The 20,000-nt window shown below is 27.9% G+C and overlaps 1 protein-coding gene across 5 annotated transcripts in view; it reads left to right on the forward strand.

Annotated features, from left to right (window-relative positions):
- Nucleotides 1-8,306, forward strand: part of LOC111685312 — a 19,512-nt gene extending 11,206 nt beyond the window's left edge. For all 5 annotated transcript variants that reach the window (XM_046945696.1, XM_046945697.1, XM_046945698.1 and 2 more), the window contains exon 3: nucleotides 7,144-8,306. In XM_046945696.1, the coding sequence (XP_046801652.1) occupies nucleotides 7,144-7,967 (824 nt within the window). In that variant the 3' untranslated portion in view covers nucleotides 7,968-8,306. The remainder of the gene's footprint in view (nucleotides 1-7,143) is intronic.
- The last annotated feature ends 11,694 nt before the right edge of the window (nucleotides 8,307-20,000 follow it).

Below are 20,000 nucleotides of genomic sequence, written 5' to 3' on the forward strand. Positions count from 1 at the left end.
TCCCAAAAAATATGAAATTATTCCCAAGTCGAAGAATCTATTTGTGTAAAATAACTTCCAATGAAATAATTCCCAACAGAAGTGAAATAACTCCCAACTCCTTACGAATTTGTGGTGGATAGCCGGCCTTCGGCCGGGCGCAAGGGTTTTCAACTCTGCCAATAATGACAATCAGTTTTGTACTCTTCCAAAAAGTCTGTTCTTGTGGTTCACGTAAATACCTTACAAAGTTACATTTAAATGTCATTAAAAATTCTAAACACATTTATATTTAGTTAAAGTATTTATTTATTTATAAATTTTTTGTTCTTTTTGAAATATAGAAAAAAATAACCATGTTTCCTCACGGCTAAATGCATAAATTTGTCCTTGTTACCATCACATGTACTAAGTATGTGAGCTTCTACTGTGAAAAACCAAGTTTAGTTTCCAAGTCTTTTGTTTTGCCTTTAGATATTAATGTTGTTATTGTTGCTTATAAATGTTTTTATTATATTGACTTATAGGGTGGCGTATTTAATGTCAAGATTAATTTTGTAATATTCTTTATTTTGTTAAAGACTATATAGTACTAAATTATAAATAAAATACTTATCGTAATAAGTTTATATACTAGAGAAGCATCGATGAAATACAAAACACCTTGACTTTTAGTTAGAATTTTGCTGGTTTTAGCCACAACACTGAAATTTGTTTAGTTTAACCAGTCATATGTGAAAAACGTGCAGAAAAATTTTATCTTTTAAATGTTCAAAAAATAAATCTTTTAAGAAAATTTTATTTTAGCAAAATTTGAAATGAAATATTGACATTTGTATTTCTTTTTGCTAGACAGCGTTTAGGGTTGGGTGTTGTTATACTTTGCCGTGCTATACCGTTAAACATATTTGTCTGTCTTTTCTGATAGCGGTATGTTTTTTGTTTTATTACTTTGAGAAAATCACGATTTATATTACTATATTATTATATTAATAATATTCAATTTATATGACAGTATTAAGATTTGCATCATTATTGCTTAAATAGAACATTAACTATTTTACAAAATATGATTTTAATAGAAGTGAGTTGCATTATAAAAGAAAACAAGACGCACAAACTATGAAACCATTTCTTTTACCCTTTCTGTGGTTTTGTCGAATATATTCAACTTTACATTAGACTTTGTTTTAAGGCATTTTTTGAGTGTATATAATTGAGATTTTGAACGATCTTCCATATTTTTAAAGTATTTTTAAATCAGGTTGAGGAAATTATCACTGATGACTACTTTTGAAAAAGTGCTTTTTAACAACATATAAAACACAGCTTCATTTAATAGCAAAAACAAAAAAAATAATAATATTTTGCTTGATCGAACTATACGAATTTATATTGTATTGTTATAAGTGTAAGAAGACATTTTACAAAACAATATTTATAAAAAATATTGGAGATACTTCTTGGTGACAGTTTTTCGAATGTCGCATATACTCGACATTTAACTTTGATAAAGGGGTTAAACAAACACTTCAAAAAATATAGTCTAGTCTATGGTCTAGTTTATACTCTGGCCTATAGACTAGTCTATATTTTAGACTATAGTCTAATCAATAGTTAAGTAAATAGTCTAGTCTTTAGTCTAGTTAATAGCGTGGTTTATAGCCTAGTCTATATTTTAGTCTAGACTAGTCTAGTCTATAGTTTAGTCTATAGTATAATCTATAGTCTAGTCAATAGTCTGGTCTATAGTCTGGTCTATAGTCTGGTCTATAGTCTGATCTATAGTCTGATCTATAGTATGATCTATAGTCTGGTCTATAGTATGGTCTATAGTCTGGTCTATAGTCTGGTCTATAGTCTAGTCTATAGTCTAGTCTATAGTCTAGTCTATAGTCTAGTCTATAGTCTAGTCTATAGTCTAGTCTATAGTCTAGTCTATAGTCTAGTCTATAGTCTAGTCTATAGTCTAGTCTATAGTCTAGTCTATAGTCTAGTCTATAGTCTAGTCTATAGTCTAGGCTATAGTCTAGTCTATAGTCTAGCCTATAGTCTAGTCTATAGTCTAGTCTATAGTGTAGTCTATAGTCTAGTCTATAATCTAGCCTATAGTCTAGCCTATAGTCTAGCCTATAGTCTAGTCTATAGTCTAGTCTATAGACTATTCAATAGTCTAGTCTATAGTCTAGTCTATGTTCTAGTCTATAGTCTAGTCTATATTCTAGTCTAGTCTATATTCTAGTCTATAGTCTAGTCCATAGTCTAGTCTATAGTCTAGTCTATATTCTAATCTATAGCCTAGTCTATAGTCTAATCTATAGTCTAGTCTATAGTCTAATCTATAGTCTAGTCTATAGTCTAGTCTATAGTCTAGCCTATAGTCTAGTCTATAGTCTAGTCTATAGTCTCGTCTATAGTCTAGAAAAAAATTTAAAATTTTTATGTTACGCATTTTTGGTTACTATTTTCAATATATTTTGCAAAAAACTACTATTTTTTTCAATACATTTTAAGCACATTCATGTCATTCATTGCTGTCATCCATCCAGTGTAATGTATTTTGTATTGTGACTCACATGTATGTAAATTTCATGCTTCATTTATTGTTAGCAGTTTGACTTCAAGTTTTTATAAAAATGCATTAAATAACGTTTTGTCCACATTTTATTGTACTTGTTTTCTTTACACAAGATATTCTTTTTCAAAAGGGAAAAATAAAGAACTTAATGATTCTATTGATTACTATTGACCATATTTACTTATTCTTAGATTTCCGCATAATTCTTTTTCTGTATTTAAATAGAATACAAATTTATTGTTATTCTCATAAATAGTTCAAAACATGTCACGATTTGCAAATAAGCTGAACGTATTAACATTCAACTTTTTTTGTAGTCAGTCACTCTGATATTCTTGTGATTGGGAGAATTGCTATTAAATAGCAATAATGCTAAAGGTTTTGCTAGGTTAAGGGTTTGTAATATTTCAGATAAACTTTAATGAAGTCTAACACTATATGTAAAGTGTATCCATTAATCTATATCACATTAAATTAATTTAAAAAATTCATATTTCATAAAATCCCCCGCTCTGAATTAATGGTTCACATAGTGGCCAGTCGTGTAAGAATGCAGGGCTATAAAACAATAAACAACTAGAATCTCTTGCAAAAAAGGTACTTGTATATCAGCAGCAATAGGGGTTTTTTAATATGTTAATTTTTAAGGTTTGTTAAAAGTATTTTATTTTTATATTTAACTGTGTAAGATAAATTGTTTTTTAAATAATTAAATAGAACTTATAGAATAATTTGACTAATTGTCCAATATAGCTGAAGGTATAATAATTTTTCATCATATATATAAATAGTTGTAATTTATATACATATATAAGCTTTTAGGGTAAATAGAAGTGAGTCAGGGTTAAATAATGTATAACATTAGTAATAAAATAGATCGTACAAAGTATTTATTATGTTATAATATAACCATCAACACAGAATCTGTACAAACTACAGATCCATTTTTAAAGATTATTCGATTACTATCGAGAGCCGTCCTTTAACAATTGATTTCCTTACAGAAGAATTTTTCTTGCTTTCTATTGATCATCAGAGTAGTAAATGTGATTTAGAACAATGATTTCTGCTATATATTTTACAATATATGGTCCGATATTTTTATTTGATTATTTGAATTTTATGAATATATTGGACCCAAATGCTTTAAAGGGTTAATTTTAATATATTTTATTGTTATTTTAAATATCGGACTACCTATTATAAATTTATGTAATTTTAGAAAATATAGCAAACAAATATATAATATTTCAACATGTTTTAATGAGAATTTCCAAATATTTCTAAATTTGACCTTTCACCTCCAAGCTTTAAACCTTTGAGTATTTCGATTTATACATAACTACACGGACACATTTAATATTATTTGACAGATAATATTTCGTAAATATTTTGTTTAAAATGTATAAAAGTAAAGAATTAGGACATATTTTCTAAATATTACAAAAAATAGTTATTAGCGAAATTTGCAGAATTCAAATCGCAGGTACAGCTTAAATATAAGAGTTATTGACCTAATTTTATTCACTGCTTTATTCCCTAATCTATTGACCATAAATACCCTGGATTTATGGTCAATAGATAGATGGTCAAACTTTGAGAGTGTAGTGGCACATGTTAACGTTTATTAATCGCGTCAAATTTTTGCTAACTCAATATTTAGAAAAGGAAATCATTTTGTGGAGTTAAGACTAACAAGATTTCAACATCAAATTTTTGCGGTCACTCTAGTGTCGATACATAAAATAAAATTTTAAAGAATAAAAACTGGGGAGAGGATCCTGTTTCTTCTAGATGTTCTAATCACTAATATCATTGTAATATTTGGAGAATTGGTGTCCTTGATCATTCACTAGAAATACATATATTGGTAACATATTAGCAAGTCCTCAACTATAATATAGTATTATTAGGTTTTCAGTATTTTTTTATTGATCATGCATCTCTGTATTATTTTCTCGAAGTCCAATTGTGTGACTTGTCTTGTAAATCAAGAGATATATTCTGATCAAAAAGTTGATGTTTTCGTTTATCGAAATAACATTTTACTAATTATCAGTTCAGCAAGATGGACTGATAACACTGTCTGATACTTAAAATTAGACACGAACCCGACGATATAAGTCTGATAATATAAATTTAAATATAAATTTAAAATTTACGTTTTTAGTTTTTCATATGGTGATTCTGTGTCCTTTTAAAAGAACTTAGAAGTTTTAAAAATTACCTTTAAAAAAAAAAAAATAAAATACTTCTACTGATCAAGCAATGCCAAATTTGATGTCAAACTAACAAGAAGAGTTGTAAAATATTTTGTGTTATTTTTTTATTCTAATAGGATCAAAAGATGTAAAAAATGTGTCTCAATTTTTTTTGGAAAAATAGTATTAATAATTTAAATAGATTTTAAAGGATAAAAATTCTACTAAACATTTTTAGCAGATTTTATCCTGGCGGTATAAAATAAAAAGAATACAAAATATTTTCAATTCTTCTTGTTCATTTGACATCATATTTGACATTAGGTTTGTTTCTTTACTTGTCAAGTTTGCATTTGGATAAGAGTTCGGTGCTGTTGCCGAAAATCAAAAGATACCCCACAGAGGAGTGACTGTTGGACTAAGCGTTGGAAATGAGTTGGTGTCAATTGTATATGATACAGAATGAATGTAGAGGTATACGGGACTCGTCCACCCGTATACCTAAATGAGTGTGTCGTATGTTTTTCTCTATGAATGTGTCGAATAAATGAGATGTGTGCTGGGTTGAATGATGATGGATGAAAGGTATCATATACAAGTGATACCAATTAATTTCCTTCCTTGTCCAGATATGTTCAGAGTTTACTCTGTTCATATACGACTTGCCACAGCGTGTCACTGTGAGTAAGAACGATGTCTACGGCTTATTAATGGATCGTGCTTCGGTCCACCGGTTACGTCTCTAGGTGCTGTTGCCGAATCAACAGAGCCACAGTCGTGTGGTTGTCTTACAACGTGACTACTTTGGCAAGAGATTAGATAGCTCGAGTACTCCAGCAAAGTACTTGCGCATGGTACCGGTCATAGCCAATGTGCAAAAATTGCCACCTGAGTCTTCATTGAAGACAAAGGGGCGATGATAGACCGTTCTCAAGTCTACCCTGTGGATGAAAAAGACCACCGTGAGATAAGGCCGACACGGCAGGTGCTCACGTTAAAACTATCGACAGTCTGTCAAGTTTGCATGTTTGTGACAGAAATTGTAAAAGAGAACAAATTTGAGCAAATAAAAATATTTTCTCTTTGCCAGAACTTTTAAAATATTTTTTGAAAAATGTACTTTTTAAAACTTCCAATTCCTTTAAAAAGATCACTGGATCTTTTTATGAAAAACCAAAAATGCAGGTTTTCTCCTTTAAATTAATATTATCAGAAGAATATCATCCGGTTCGTGTCTAACGATTTTTTTTCTTTTTTTGTCGGTTGGTTTAATTAGTAAAACGGTCTGATCGATCAGTTATATACAGTAGTTATAGTTATAGACAAATCAGCTACTATTGAGAGGTGGTATTTTATTATTTTTTTCACAATGTATTAGTGTTTTAGAATGTTATACAATTACTGCCAGAAATCATCTACAAAATATGGATTGAGCTTTAAGCTTTTTGAACTAAATAACTAAACTAAATATTTAACTATAGGTTAAATATTTGAAAACTACGACCGCCTTAAAAGTATGTTTTTGCTGATTTTTAGCTTGTATGTATACATATGTAGATTTGCCACTCACTGCTTTCAAATATTTATATTAAAGTTATTGTTCTTTTGTTAAAGATGTTTAAATAAAATCTCATCAAGTGAAGTCATCACTCGCATCCTCCAAAAGAAAATATTTTATTCTACCAATATAAACATCATCATGACACACTAAAAAAACATTATTCTTAACATATTTTAACCTTGATTTTCATTGTTCTTTACTAACTGCTAATTTATTCTAAGCACTTTTGGTTAAATTTAGCAAATCACATTAAAAAATAATTCTATAAAGAATTAATTATCATCATTACAAAAACATTAAACAATACATTCACATGAGCAAATTCTAACATAAATATAGAAAAACAATCAGCTATTGTTTATAAGAAAAAAGTTCTTAATGAAGAAATAATAAGACAAGGGTATAAATATATAAAATACAAAATAATTTACTTAAAAAAATTATGCACGGTTAGTTAACAAATAGAATAAATTAATAAAACAAAAGAAATACTTTATGATAAACTACAGCAAATGTGATGATCTAACATGACTCTTAAAAGTGTTGTTGAGCGGCTAAATAAAAAAGTAAATAAATTATATGGACATTAGATTACTCTTAGGTAAATAGATTTAAACAATTAGAAAATTACTTAGAATATGAAAAACAATTTGTTTAACAAGGGGGGCGTAAAGCTTGACAGGTTAATTAGTTTTACTTAAGCAAAGTGAATGAGCTTAAAAGGTCACTACAAATAGATAATGTTAATTTAATTTATTTCGCTAGATAATAGAGATAATAACGTTCTCAATTTAATATTTTCCTTAAATTTTTTATACTTGCAGATGAATTTCCCGAGGAAGATTCAGATATGCTAATGGAACCTAATGATTTTGGTCCTATAACTATATTACGCTCTCAAGAGCGTCAATTTCATGAACCATCCTCTACACAACAATTTCGTCCTTTACCTAATGCAAGATATATAGCCAGATCAGATGTTTCCAGTGCAGCACGTGTTAGCTCCATCGATTCTCATTCACAAGCGGCACAAAATTACTATCCACCCTTTTACAGGGAGGCACCACCACTAGGACACTCTCGTCCTTATTTTCCTCTATCAGATGCTCCCATAGTACCCAAATATGCGGAAGGCAGACCCGAAGGTAATTTAGGACCCGGTCTGCCCCCCAATCAAAGAGCAGCTGGTTTTGATCATAGTATTTTGGGTTCTGGAGATTTTGGTGTAATACGTGGTGGCACATTCTATCCTGAAGAAGAAATGCCCTATCATCCGGAGGACAGCATAGATTTTGTACAGAAATATACTTATCCTGAAGAACAATTTGCTCATTTCCGTGATTTTGCCGATATAAATACACCAGTCGATACTGCCTTCTCACACTTTGTGGTTGTCTATCAAGCAAAGAATTCCACAAAACCAGCCTCACATCCTCATCCGAAAAATATTTTCGAACAACTAGAGCTATTAGATAAGGAAAAAGCTACCGAGGAAAAGAAATTGAAAAAACCCAAACACACTAGTAAGTCAAAAACAAAGTTGGCCAAAACAAAACTACAACAAAAGAAATATAAGAAAAAAGCCACCTCATCACCAACAACGGTGGCAAAAGATATTGAAGAAGAACCTTTATTGGCTTTAAGTTAAAATTGCTGTATTTAAAGGGATTGTGCAAAATTCTTAAAAAAACAATATCATAAAAAATACATTATTTTAAATTTAATTTATTAATTTTAAAGCACAACAAAGAAATTTCATATTCAGCATTTTGTATTTTCTATTTCTTTTTTTTTTTTGTGAAAAATCGTAACATTATTTCTTATTATCATTAGTTTAATTAATTTGTTTGTTTTTTCTGTCGAACTACAACATTCACATGAAGAAAAAACAACCAGGATTAATGGTACATGGTGCCAAAATTATTAAAAGAAAAGCTAAGCATATTTTCATTTAATTAAAATTTTCTTTTTTAATGTTAAAAACCACGAAAAAACATATTAAGTTAAATGTACAAAAAAAGTTTAAGAAAAATCGTTTAATCATTATTAGCAGTATATTAGTTTCATATTTCATTTTTAATTTCTTTATATTTTTTTCTTGAAATTTAATTTTCATCTTTTTTATTAGTTCTTCAACTTTTACGAATGGTCTTACTTCATAAACGTTTGTATTTATATCTCATTAAATAAAAATATCATTTGAAATTCTCTGGAGAGATTTATAGTCCTTTAAAAACGTTGGTATCTTTATCTCCTTAAATTAAAAAAAAACCTTAAAAATCCTATATAATCCTTTATAATCCTTTGGTAACTAAACAAATGGAAAGCAGTTCATTTTCTTCTTTAAAGCAATTTTCGGCTATAGAAAAGCAAGTCAAATTCTAACTACTTTTCTTTTGGAAAAGCTAGTCAGATTCTGACTATTTTTCCTATAGAAAAGCAAGTCAGATTCTGACTACTTTTCCTATAAAAAAGCTAGTCAGATTCTGAATATATTTCCTATAGAAAAGCTAGTCAGGTTTTGACTACTTTTCCTATAGAAGAGCTAGTCAGATTCTGACTACTTTTCCTGAAGAAAAGCTAGTCAGATTCTGACTACATTTCCCATGGAAAAGCTCATCAAATTCTGACTACTTTTCCTATAGAAAATCTAGTCAGATTCTGACTACTTTGCCTATAGAAAATCTAGTTATATTCTGACTACTTTTCCTATAAAAAAGCTAGTCAGATTCTGACTACTTTTCCTATAGAAAAACTAGTCAGATTCTGACTACTTTTCCTATAGAAAAACTAGTCAGATTCTGACTACTTTTCCTATAGAAAAACTAGTCAGATTCTGACTACTTTTCCTATAGAAAAACTAGTCAGATTCTGACTACTTTTCCTATAGAAAAACTAGTCAGATTCTGACTACTTTTCCTATAGAAAAACTAGTCAGATTCTGACTATTCTTACTATAGAAAAGTTAGTCGCATTCTGACTACTTTTCCTATAGAAAAGATAGTCGCATTCTGACTGCTTTTTCCATAGAAAAGCCAGTTAGATTCTGACTACTTTTCCTATAAAAAAGCTAGTCAGATTCTGACTACTTTTCCTATAGAAAAGTTAGTAAGATTCTTACTAAATTTTCTATAGAGAAGCTGGTCAAATTCTGACTAGTTTTCTTAAAGAAAAGCTTGTCAGATTCTGACATTTTTTTCTGTAGAAAATATAGAAAAATTCCGATTAATTTTCTTATCAAAAAGGATCCTTACACTTTGTACATTCTGACTTATAGAGAAGCTAATCTGTTTGTGACTACAGTTCTTATAGGAAAGGTATATTTATTAAATCACATCAAGTTTACCATTCTATATTCTTTTACTTTCAATGTCTTTCATTTTTTATTTAAACATTTTAATGTCTTCCCTTTAATATTGTATTTTTTCAAAATCATTATGTTAGCCACAAAAAAATAAAATACTCATTACATTAGTTACATTATGTAATTTTACATTTAGATTTGTATGTAAAGAAACAAGAAATCGATTATATAAATTTAAATAATGAAATTTATTTGAATGTATATTTTTTTATTTTGTTAAAAAATTATCATAAAAAAATTAGTTTATAAGCAAAATTTCATGTAAAAATGCATCATCATAATTATTGAATAAATTATTTGTTTTTATAAATAAAAATTGGAAATTCAAAAATCAAAATTTCTAAAGCTTAAAGGTAAGTAAAAAAAACTAATGAATACAAATATTGAAACTCAATTGTATTTTGTATCTAAATAAATGGTAATTTTTCAAAAACTCACATTGACATAAGACCAGTTATTTTGTCAGTTTTTTATACATGCATAAATATGTATGTATATGAAAAGAATATTTCATGAATAACGTTACTTTTGTGTCAGTTAAATGCAAATGATTTCAAAGTTTATTTTTTTCTAAATTTGCATTTGATGATATGTGTCGTAATCTTTAGAAGTTTACTTCATGCTGTGCAGTTTAACTTTAACTTTAAAAATAAATTCAAAATTAATGTACTTTACAAAGACATAAATATTGTAATACCAGCATTTTTGTTATATAAATATTGAAATTATATTGAACTACTGAATTGTAAATATAATCATAGATAAAACAGGTACGGATACTAACAACAGTAAACGAGTTGATTTTTTTTGTCGTTCATATAATGTCTAGTAGATTCGCACATATGTAAAACACTCAATGTCAGTAGAAACGTCATGATTAAAATGCAATCGAAATCATTGTGACAGAGTTGACAGATGTCGAAAATAATTAGTGGGAAATTTAAGCCATATTCTGTCATATAGAAAAGAAACTCAGATTCTTACTATATTTTCTACATGTAAGTTAATTAAGCTACGTATACATGGTTGTAAGATCTTACAATGTTGTCAGAAAAATGTTCAGAAAATATCTAATAACCGTTTTAACTTACCATTTTTGTTTTGCAAAATTTTTAGAAATGTTTCATCTGACATCGCGTCAAAACAAAATTGTAAGTTCCCATGCTTCTCAGACATTTTCTGAACATTTTTCTGCCAACATTGTAAGATCTGACAACCGTGTATACTTAGCTTTATACTACTTTTCCCACAGAAATGGTTCTTAAATTCTGTCTACTTTTTCTGTAAAAAGGGCGCTAAGATTCTGAATAAATTTTCTTTGTTAAAGATACTCAAATTTTCTTATATAAATTGTCCTCAGATTCTGACTACATTTCCTAATTCTGACTGGAGTTTCTATATTAAAGCTATTTAGATTGTAAATATGTTTTCTAAAGAAATGGTTCTCAAATTCTGACTAATTTTCCTATAGAAGAGGTTCCCAAATTCTGCCAACATTTCCCCCACAACTACTCAGATTCTGTCTTCAGTTGGGATAGAAATGTTTCTTAAATTCTGATTACTATTCTTATAAAAAAGCTAATCTAATGCTGTATTTTCCTATATATAGGATTTTAGATTCGGACTACTTTTCCAACAAAATTGGTACTCAGATTTGGACTTCTTTTCAGAAATGGTTCTCAAGCTACTTATTCTATAGAAAAGTGTTTCATATTCATAATAATAAATATTATTAATTTAATTTTTAATAATATTCATAACAATAAACGTTCATAATAACTTTTATCACCACTTTAAAAGTACCTTTTTTACCTTTTGTGGAAGTGATGTTTATTGACTTTCAAGTAAAAAAAAACTATCCATTTTTTTATTGAAATTTTTTTTACTGAAATTTTTTGAATTAAACCAATTTAATTGATTGTATTTTATAATATTAAAATTTCACTCCTTAAAAACTTCAAAAAAAGAACATAAAAATTACTTCCTGAGAATGACTTCAGATGTAGTGAATTTGAAATCAAATAAAAAGGACAAGTCTGTGTTAAATCGTCACTTCTTCAGGGTTTTTTTTCAGTACTTTTATTAAGTACTTTGGAAGTTCCTTTTTTGCTGGGACACTTTTTCTATAGGAAATGTATTTAAATTAGGATAAATTTCCAATAGAAGAGATACTCACTCATTGACAAGTTACTTTTTTATGAAAAATTTAAACTTAGACTACTTTTTTGTGTAAAAATGTTAATTGGTTAATTTTGAATTATATAAAATAAGAATGAAAATCTGGCAACCTTAACACACCTGTACTTCAAAATCAAACCAAATTAAATTACACACATTGAGATCATGCCATGCAATACAAACGATTTTGTTGATAATTACAATGACGACTATATACATAGTTGGACGACTAGAAGGCTGATGATGTTCACAAATAAACAAGATTATTATTTTTTTTGTCAACGCCAAAAGCGTAAAATTGTGGATGACATGTGTACAAGTTTAACTACTGGTGTTCAAACATTGAAACGTACATACAATGTGAGCAATTTTATTTTTAAGCTCTGACAACTGTTACAAATATTACGCAAATTTTCATCATAATAAAATTTTAAACTTTAATTCTATGAGATATTAATTTATATAAAAGTTATTTTAAGCCAAAAAACAAATAAGAATTGTAGGCTCGGCAGTTGCAAGCACGGAATACCCTACGCAAAAATTAACACATTTCAAATTTCAGATCAATGTACCGTTTCCGTGCAAAAGAAGAACTTCCAAAGAAACGAAAAATAAGTAGAATTTACTCCATGGAAGTATTTAAGACCTGAAGAAGTAAAGATTTTAACACTGATTCCAAATTCACAACATCTTAAGTCATTCTTAGGAAGAAATGTTTATGTTCTTCTTATGGAAGTTATTAGGAAGTGAAATTGTAGTATTGCAGAGTACAAATAATTTGACTTAAATAATATTTATATAACTATTATAAAGAAACTTCGGTTTTATGACTAAAAAATTTTTGCTTTTTTAAATAAATAAAATAGATAAATTTATGATTCATATTAAAGCTTCCAACTTCCAAAATTTATTAATTAAATTTAATTTCAACTCAAAAAAAAAAACTTTTTAAGAAGTTATAACGGTAAACTTTTAAATTTAATCATGATGATATCTTATTAATAGCATTGCATAACACTTTAAAAACTCATAATAATAAATTTCAAAATCATAAGCCTATTTGAGGGATTTGCTATTGAGCAAAGAGCTTAAACTAGAATTGAAAAGAAGATTCTAATAAAATCAAAATCAACTCACCATGATGCTGATGATCATCATCATCATTATGATTTTGTAATATTATTCTCGTTAAACTAGAGTTCAATTTTTTTGCTGCAACTAGTTAGTTTGTTTATTTTATTTTATATATTAATTGCTATTTAATGTTTTGTGTTAGTATTTTTAATTGCAATTTAGTATTTCCTTAATTTATATGTGTATTTGAAAAACAATTTTTTTTATTTGCTTCAGTGAATGGTGAGTCATTTGTGGCTCTTGGGTAATTGTAAATTATTACGACAATTATTTTAACTATTTCAATATTTATTTTATTGGATTTTTGTTTAAAGTGTAACATTTCTTAGTATTATTATATAATACAAATATTACTATAATAAAGTCAATAAGCTAAATAATAATCAACAACTAGTAATTTTTTTCCAGTAAAAAAAAAAAAGAAAAGTAATTTAAATTATGTTAATACTACGAGTTTCTAATAAAGAACAGTGGTATAACGGCCGCATACTCTTTCTAAGAAAAATATTCTTAGATGTTTTCGGAACTGCCTTTGATGTAAAAAAGTACTTAAAGAAAAAGGGAAAGAATGTTATTAAGATTCTGATTATTTTTTCTATAGAAATTACTCAGATACAGATCATTCCAGCAAAAATAAAATGAAGTACTTCCAAAAGATTAACATTTATTACTACTTCAAAAATAACACCAAGTGGATTTTTTTACCTTTTGTGGAAGAAATGTTTATTGACTATCAAAGAAGCAAAAATAACTTGATTTTGTTCACAATTAAAGGTACATTTTTTTGTTTAGAAATTTTTTGAATTAAACCCATTTTATTTTGGAGTTGATTGATAAATGCGTGTAATTTATTAAATTATATTAATATTTTTAAAGACAAATTATTTGTATTCTATAAAACTACAATTTCACTTTCTAAAAACTTCCAAAAAATAACATAAAAATAACTTTCTAAGAATGACTTCAGATGTAGTAAACTTGAATTCAAATAAAAAGGACATTCCTCCAATCACAAGCTTGTGTTAAAATCATCACTTCTTCATGTCTTCTTCAGTGCTTCGCTTCTTTGGAAGTTCTTTTCTATAGACAAATTACTGTAATGTTAACTACTTTTTTTACAGAAAAGGATTAAGTACTTCGATACAGATTATATTTTCACTACATTCCCTATAGAAAACTTATTTAGACTTTGACTCCCTTTCCTATAGAAAATGCACTTAAATCCTAACTGACTAATTTTTGTGTAGAAAAATATTATCCATTTTTATAAGGAAATTTAGATTTTTACCCAATTTATTATGTTAATAATACTCACATTCGGATTATTTTTCTAATGAAAATGTACCTTGACTCAATATGCTTTCATAGAGAAAGCAGTATTCAGACTCTGTCTTTTTTGCTATAGAAAAAGGATTTAGACTCTGACTACTTTTCTTGTCTATATTACCATATAAAAGGTACTATGATTATGACTTCAGTTCATATAGAATATACAGTGGCGAGCAAAATTGAGCAAAAATCAAGTTTATATTGAAAACCCAATAAAATCCAGAAAATATAAAAAAATTAGATATTTGTTTTAAAATAAGCAATAGAAGAATAAGAAAAAGTGATCGAAATGACAAAAACTAATTACTGTGCTCGTCAAATTGCCAAGAAGTTAAGATTTTGCCACCGAAAAGTGCTATAAGAAAAAAATATAAGCACACCTGAAGTTAAGAAAGGTCGATCGTGCTTGCTTTCGGAGGGAGATGCTAGACATCCAAACAAATAAAAACACCAAAAACAGGCTCATGTCGCCATTAATAACCCCTTAAGTGAATGGACAGCCCGAAGAGCTCTTCGTAGAATTGGCCTTATATCAGCCTTAAAGCAGAAAACATCAGCGTTATCTTTGGTCGAGAGTACAAACGGAGTGTTCTAGTATTCCGCACCGGACCATTAAGACCTTGGTTGAAAGATAAAAAGAAAAGGACTTTGCACAAAAGTTAAAAATCTATTTTTTTTAAACGTGCAATACTGGATACTTCTACTTTATTTATAAATATGTTATAATCTTTAGATTAATATTTATTAACATGAATTTAATTTAATTTTTTTTTCTTTTTATATTGTTAAAAATTATTTTTCCTTTATTTTATGGGTTTTTTATTGCATTTTAAAGTCTTATTGGATAAACATGTATCCAGTTTAGCTCGCCACTATATATTCTGATTATGACTACTTTTTGTAAAAAGTTTTAAAGTTTTGAATATTTTTCCTATAAAAAAGCTATTAAGATTTCGACAACATTTACTAAAGAAAAGGTTCCCGGATTCATACTAATTTTTCTGTAGAAAATGTACTCAGATTCTGACAACTTTTCCTACAGAAAAAGTATTAGAATTCTTACTATCACTATTTGCTATAGAATCTATATAAAATATACTCTGATTCTGACTAAACTTCTTATAGAAAAGGTACTCTGATTCTGACTATATTCCTTATTGAAAGAATAAAAGTTTCTGACATTACAGGAATGGTATTTGATTCTAACAACATTTTCTATAAAAAAGGTTCTCTAATTTATACAGCTTTTTCTATAGAAATGGTAATAAGATTCTGGGTAAAAGTTACTCAGATTCTCACTACTTTTTTATAGAAAAGGTACTAAAATTCAAACCACCTTTTATAGAAAAGGTTCTCATATTCCTACTGCTTTGACTACTTTTTGTATAGAAAAGGTAGTCAGATACCCAGATTTTGACTACTTTTTGTATACTTTAATTTTCACTGCTCTTGAGCTTTGATTCTAATAATTTCTTAGTCTAAGTGCTTTCATACTGTATATACCTATTACTTTTCCCTTAAAGAAAGAACTAGAAATCTTCTAACTTTCGATTTTTAAAATATTTTCACAATTTTGTCTATAAAAAGTGCTAAAATTCAATATTTTCCTATAGAAAAAACTAAAATTCAGACTTTGTTTCTTTTTTAAAATAATATTCTAATCAAATAGTTTATAAAAAATAAAATCGACCCACTGTGCCAGACTAAAATTATGAATAATATTTACCTTAAAACAATTAAAATTATTACATAAACCTTTTTTTGTTCAATATTTAATTCTTTATATAGAAAAAAATAAACAACATTCTACTCTTGCATAATACTTTAAAGTGTTGTCGAGAGTCAAATACCAAATGATTAAAGAAGTCGTAAAAGATTGTTTAACGAAAAAAAAAATCCAGTAAATATTGCTCATATTCATATCAGACGCTAGCAAACTCGTGTTGTTAAAGACAGAAAGTCTCAGACAAAGAACTTAACCGGACAATGACCATGACTAACAAGAAACCGTTAAGCGAAAAAATGGCTTTAGAGAGTTGTTGCCACAATACTGTAAATATAACGTTTAAAGTACTGCTTTAACCAGAGGATAATAACTGTAATAGTTAGTTATCTATCATAATGTGTCATAGACTGCAAGACAAACAAGACTTTGGAGGGAGGTACGGTTCATTGCAATGGACAGACATTGGCTAGTGAGGGCGTGGTGTCTTTGAGTATGTAAACGTGTATGTTTGAACGAGCAATTTAATAAGTAATTTGTATGCTAATAAATGACAGCAAATCAACACAAAGTTTTCATATGTTAAGTCAAAGTAATAACTTGGTTACTTAATAATTTGTATCGATGCATTATAGAGAGTTTAGTTAAAGAATGTTAAAAATTTTATGTAGATTTTTGCAACAATTTTTGATATATTAAAATTTTAATTAAATATAAGTTTTTTCATATTAAAATTTTAATTAATATAAATTAACATTTTGACATTTCCCCTTTTTTTCCTTGGTTAAATCTTTTAACTTCCTTAGCTTATGTTATCTTTTTTTTGCATTGTTTATTGTTACTGTTAGTTTTTTTTTTCTCTTGACATTTATTTAGGTGTGACATGATCAAATACTTGCATATTATTATTTTTCTTATTATAGTTTGGCACAAAAACACAAAACAATCATTTAAAAAACGTTTTAAAATAACAACACAATTTGTTTATAAAGAAAATTACTGTAATTTTTGTCATAAATAATTTTATATGTCTAAGAATACAAAATTTCAATAAAAGCCAGAACCTAAGTACCTTTTCTATAGGAAAAGATGTCAAAATCTAAATAAATTTTTATGGGAATAGTAGTCGGAATCTGGATAACTGGATACCTTTCTGAGTACATTAGAAAAACCTTAGTTCTTTTTCTATAAGAGTATAAGAGTACCTTTTCTAAAGGAAATGTAGTCAGAATTTGAGCACCTTTTCTATAGAAAAAAGTCAGAATTTAAATATATTTTCTATATATTTAAATTCTGTAGTCAGGATCTGAGTACCATTTCAGAAGAAACAGTTGTCAAAATCGAAGCACCTTTTTTGTATAAAAGTCGTAAGAATCTGAGTATTCTTTCTAAAGAAAAGTAACCAGAATCTTAGTAGCTTTTCTATAGAAAAAGTACTCAGAATCTGAATATATTTTCTATGGAAAAATTAGTCAGAAACTGAGTAATATTTCTAAAGAAAAGTAATTAGAATCTGAGTAGCTTTTCTTATAGAAAAAGTAGTCAGAATCTGAGTACTCTTTCTAAAGGAAAGTAACCAGAATCTAAGTAGTTTTTCTATGGAAAAAGTAGTCAGAATCTGATCAAATTTTCTATAGAAAAAGTAGTCAGAAACTGAGTACTCTTTCTAAAGAAAAGTAACTAGAATCTGAGTTGCATTTTTATAGAAAAATTAGTCAGAATCTGAGTACTCTTTTTAAAGGCAAGTAACCAGAATCTGAGAAGCGTTTCTATAGAAAAAGTAGTCAGAATCTGAGCATTTTTTCTATATAAGAAGTAGTCAGAAACTGAGTACTCTTTCTGAAGAAAAGTAACCAAGAACTGAGAAGATTTTCTATTGGAAAACTATTCAGAATCTGAGTACCTTTTATATATAGAAAATATAGGAAAAATATTAAACATCTAAATACCTTTTTTATGGAAAACCAAGTAAGACATTATAGTCGGATAAGCACATAAAATACCCTACATCTGTTACAAAACTAATAAAGCGTTTAAGTTGAATTGTACAGATAAACATACTTAAGCCATTTATTGTTGAATAAAATTGTTGACATTTAAGTAAAATTTTGAAGGGGACTTTTTACAGGGGCAAGGGTCAAATGAGGCCGTATATTGAAAAAGTTCATGAGGTTATCAAGGCAAGTTTATGAGGTTATCAATGCTATTATAGAACTTGGTTTTGTAGCTTTTGGTTGAGATACTAGTATACTAAACATAATCATGAACTTATTAGCCCTATTCGGCGGGTTCCGTTGTATGGGGGCTAGGTGAAATAATGGACCAATGTTAACCATTATCAATAGGCTTCGTTTAGGGTACCATAGAAGATCATGTGCTAATTTTCATTGAATTATCTATAAAATTGCGACGTGTTGTTTGATTACAAGGTTTACAAGGCATATTCGGGGATTCAGTTGTATGCGGCCTAGGTGATATAAAGAACCGATTTTTCCCATTTTCCATAGACAATAAAAGATCATGTACAAAATTTCATTGAATTATCTTCAAAAGTGCGACCTGTAGTTTGATTACAAAGTTTACATGGACAGACAGACAACAGAAAGAAAGACAGACAGGCAAAATAAAAGATGGACGGACATAGCTAAATCAATTCAAAAAATGAGTCTAAGCCGATTGGTATACTTAAAGGTGGGTATAGAACCAATATTATTGTGCGTTACAAACATCAGCACAAACCCAATATCCTCCCCACTAAAGTGGTGAAGGGTATAAATAGTCAGAATCGGATAACATTCTAAACAAGAAAAAGTTGTAGCAACCTTGATATCGTTTCTATAGAAGAAATATCTGAATTCATAGGGTAAAAGCAAGTTTACGTGTACCTCTTAATAGTTCAGTAAATATTTTTTGTTAACTTAGACTCGTGCCTTTAATATGAACACATACATGCGAGTACATTAAATATTTTTTTATTTAAACGGTATTTATTTCTATGTTATTGTTCACTTACATTAAACATACATATTGTGGTATTAAAGTATGGGTGTTTCTAAGACAAATTATTTTGTTGAATTGTAGATAAAAATCTTTATTGTCTTTTTCCAAAACAACCGTAACAAATCCTGTAGCAATTTGCTGTTACAGTGTCCTACGCAAGCGTTGTTAGAAAACAATAAAAAGCTAAAAAAAATGTTTTGCTCTTTTTTTTAGGTTGTAGATACATTCATATAGTGTAGGTTACTGCGGTCTATTAAATGTTTGTGATATTTTTTTAAATAATATCAATCATTTTGTATTTTTTATATTTTCGGTTGCTTGTAAGACAGATTGTTTGCTAACGCATTTTTGTTGTTAGCATGTGGGAGATTTTGAAATTGAGTTAATTTATTTATTGTTCTACATGATGTATTATTAACATTCCATATTAGTTTCTTTTTGGTAACCATATCTACAATTATTTGATATCAAGACAAAAATTTCTACAAAACTAACAATTATTTTCATATGAAAAAAAACATACAAATTGACATTTATTGCCATTTAAAATCTACATGCTCTACACTACATGCTACCTATCATTGTGTGGGTGCCATAAAAATGTTGACACTAAATATAAGTCACCAAACATTAATTTTGCAAAGTAAAAAGTTGGCTACGACATTTTAAATAAATGATAGAGTTAAAATAAACAATAAAAGTTAAATATACAAAATAAAAAAAAACGTTTTAAAAGTACATATATGGTAATTAAAGGGTACTGAAATTATAGATAAATATTTAAAGAAATAATAAATTATATAGTTGTATTAAAAAATACTTGACAAGTTTACAAAGACACACTGTGTTAGTCTTCAAAAACCCATGACACATGTTTTCACAATGGGTGTCAAACTAAACACCTTTCATTTTAAAATAAAATGAAAATTATTTTAAAAAATAATAAAAAAATA

The sequence above is a fragment of the Lucilia cuprina genome, chromosome 3 (genome assembly GCF_022045245.1).
Source record: "Lucilia cuprina isolate Lc7/37 chromosome 3, ASM2204524v1, whole genome shotgun sequence".
NCBI lineage: Eukaryota > Metazoa > Arthropoda > Insecta > Diptera > Calliphoridae > Lucilia > Lucilia cuprina.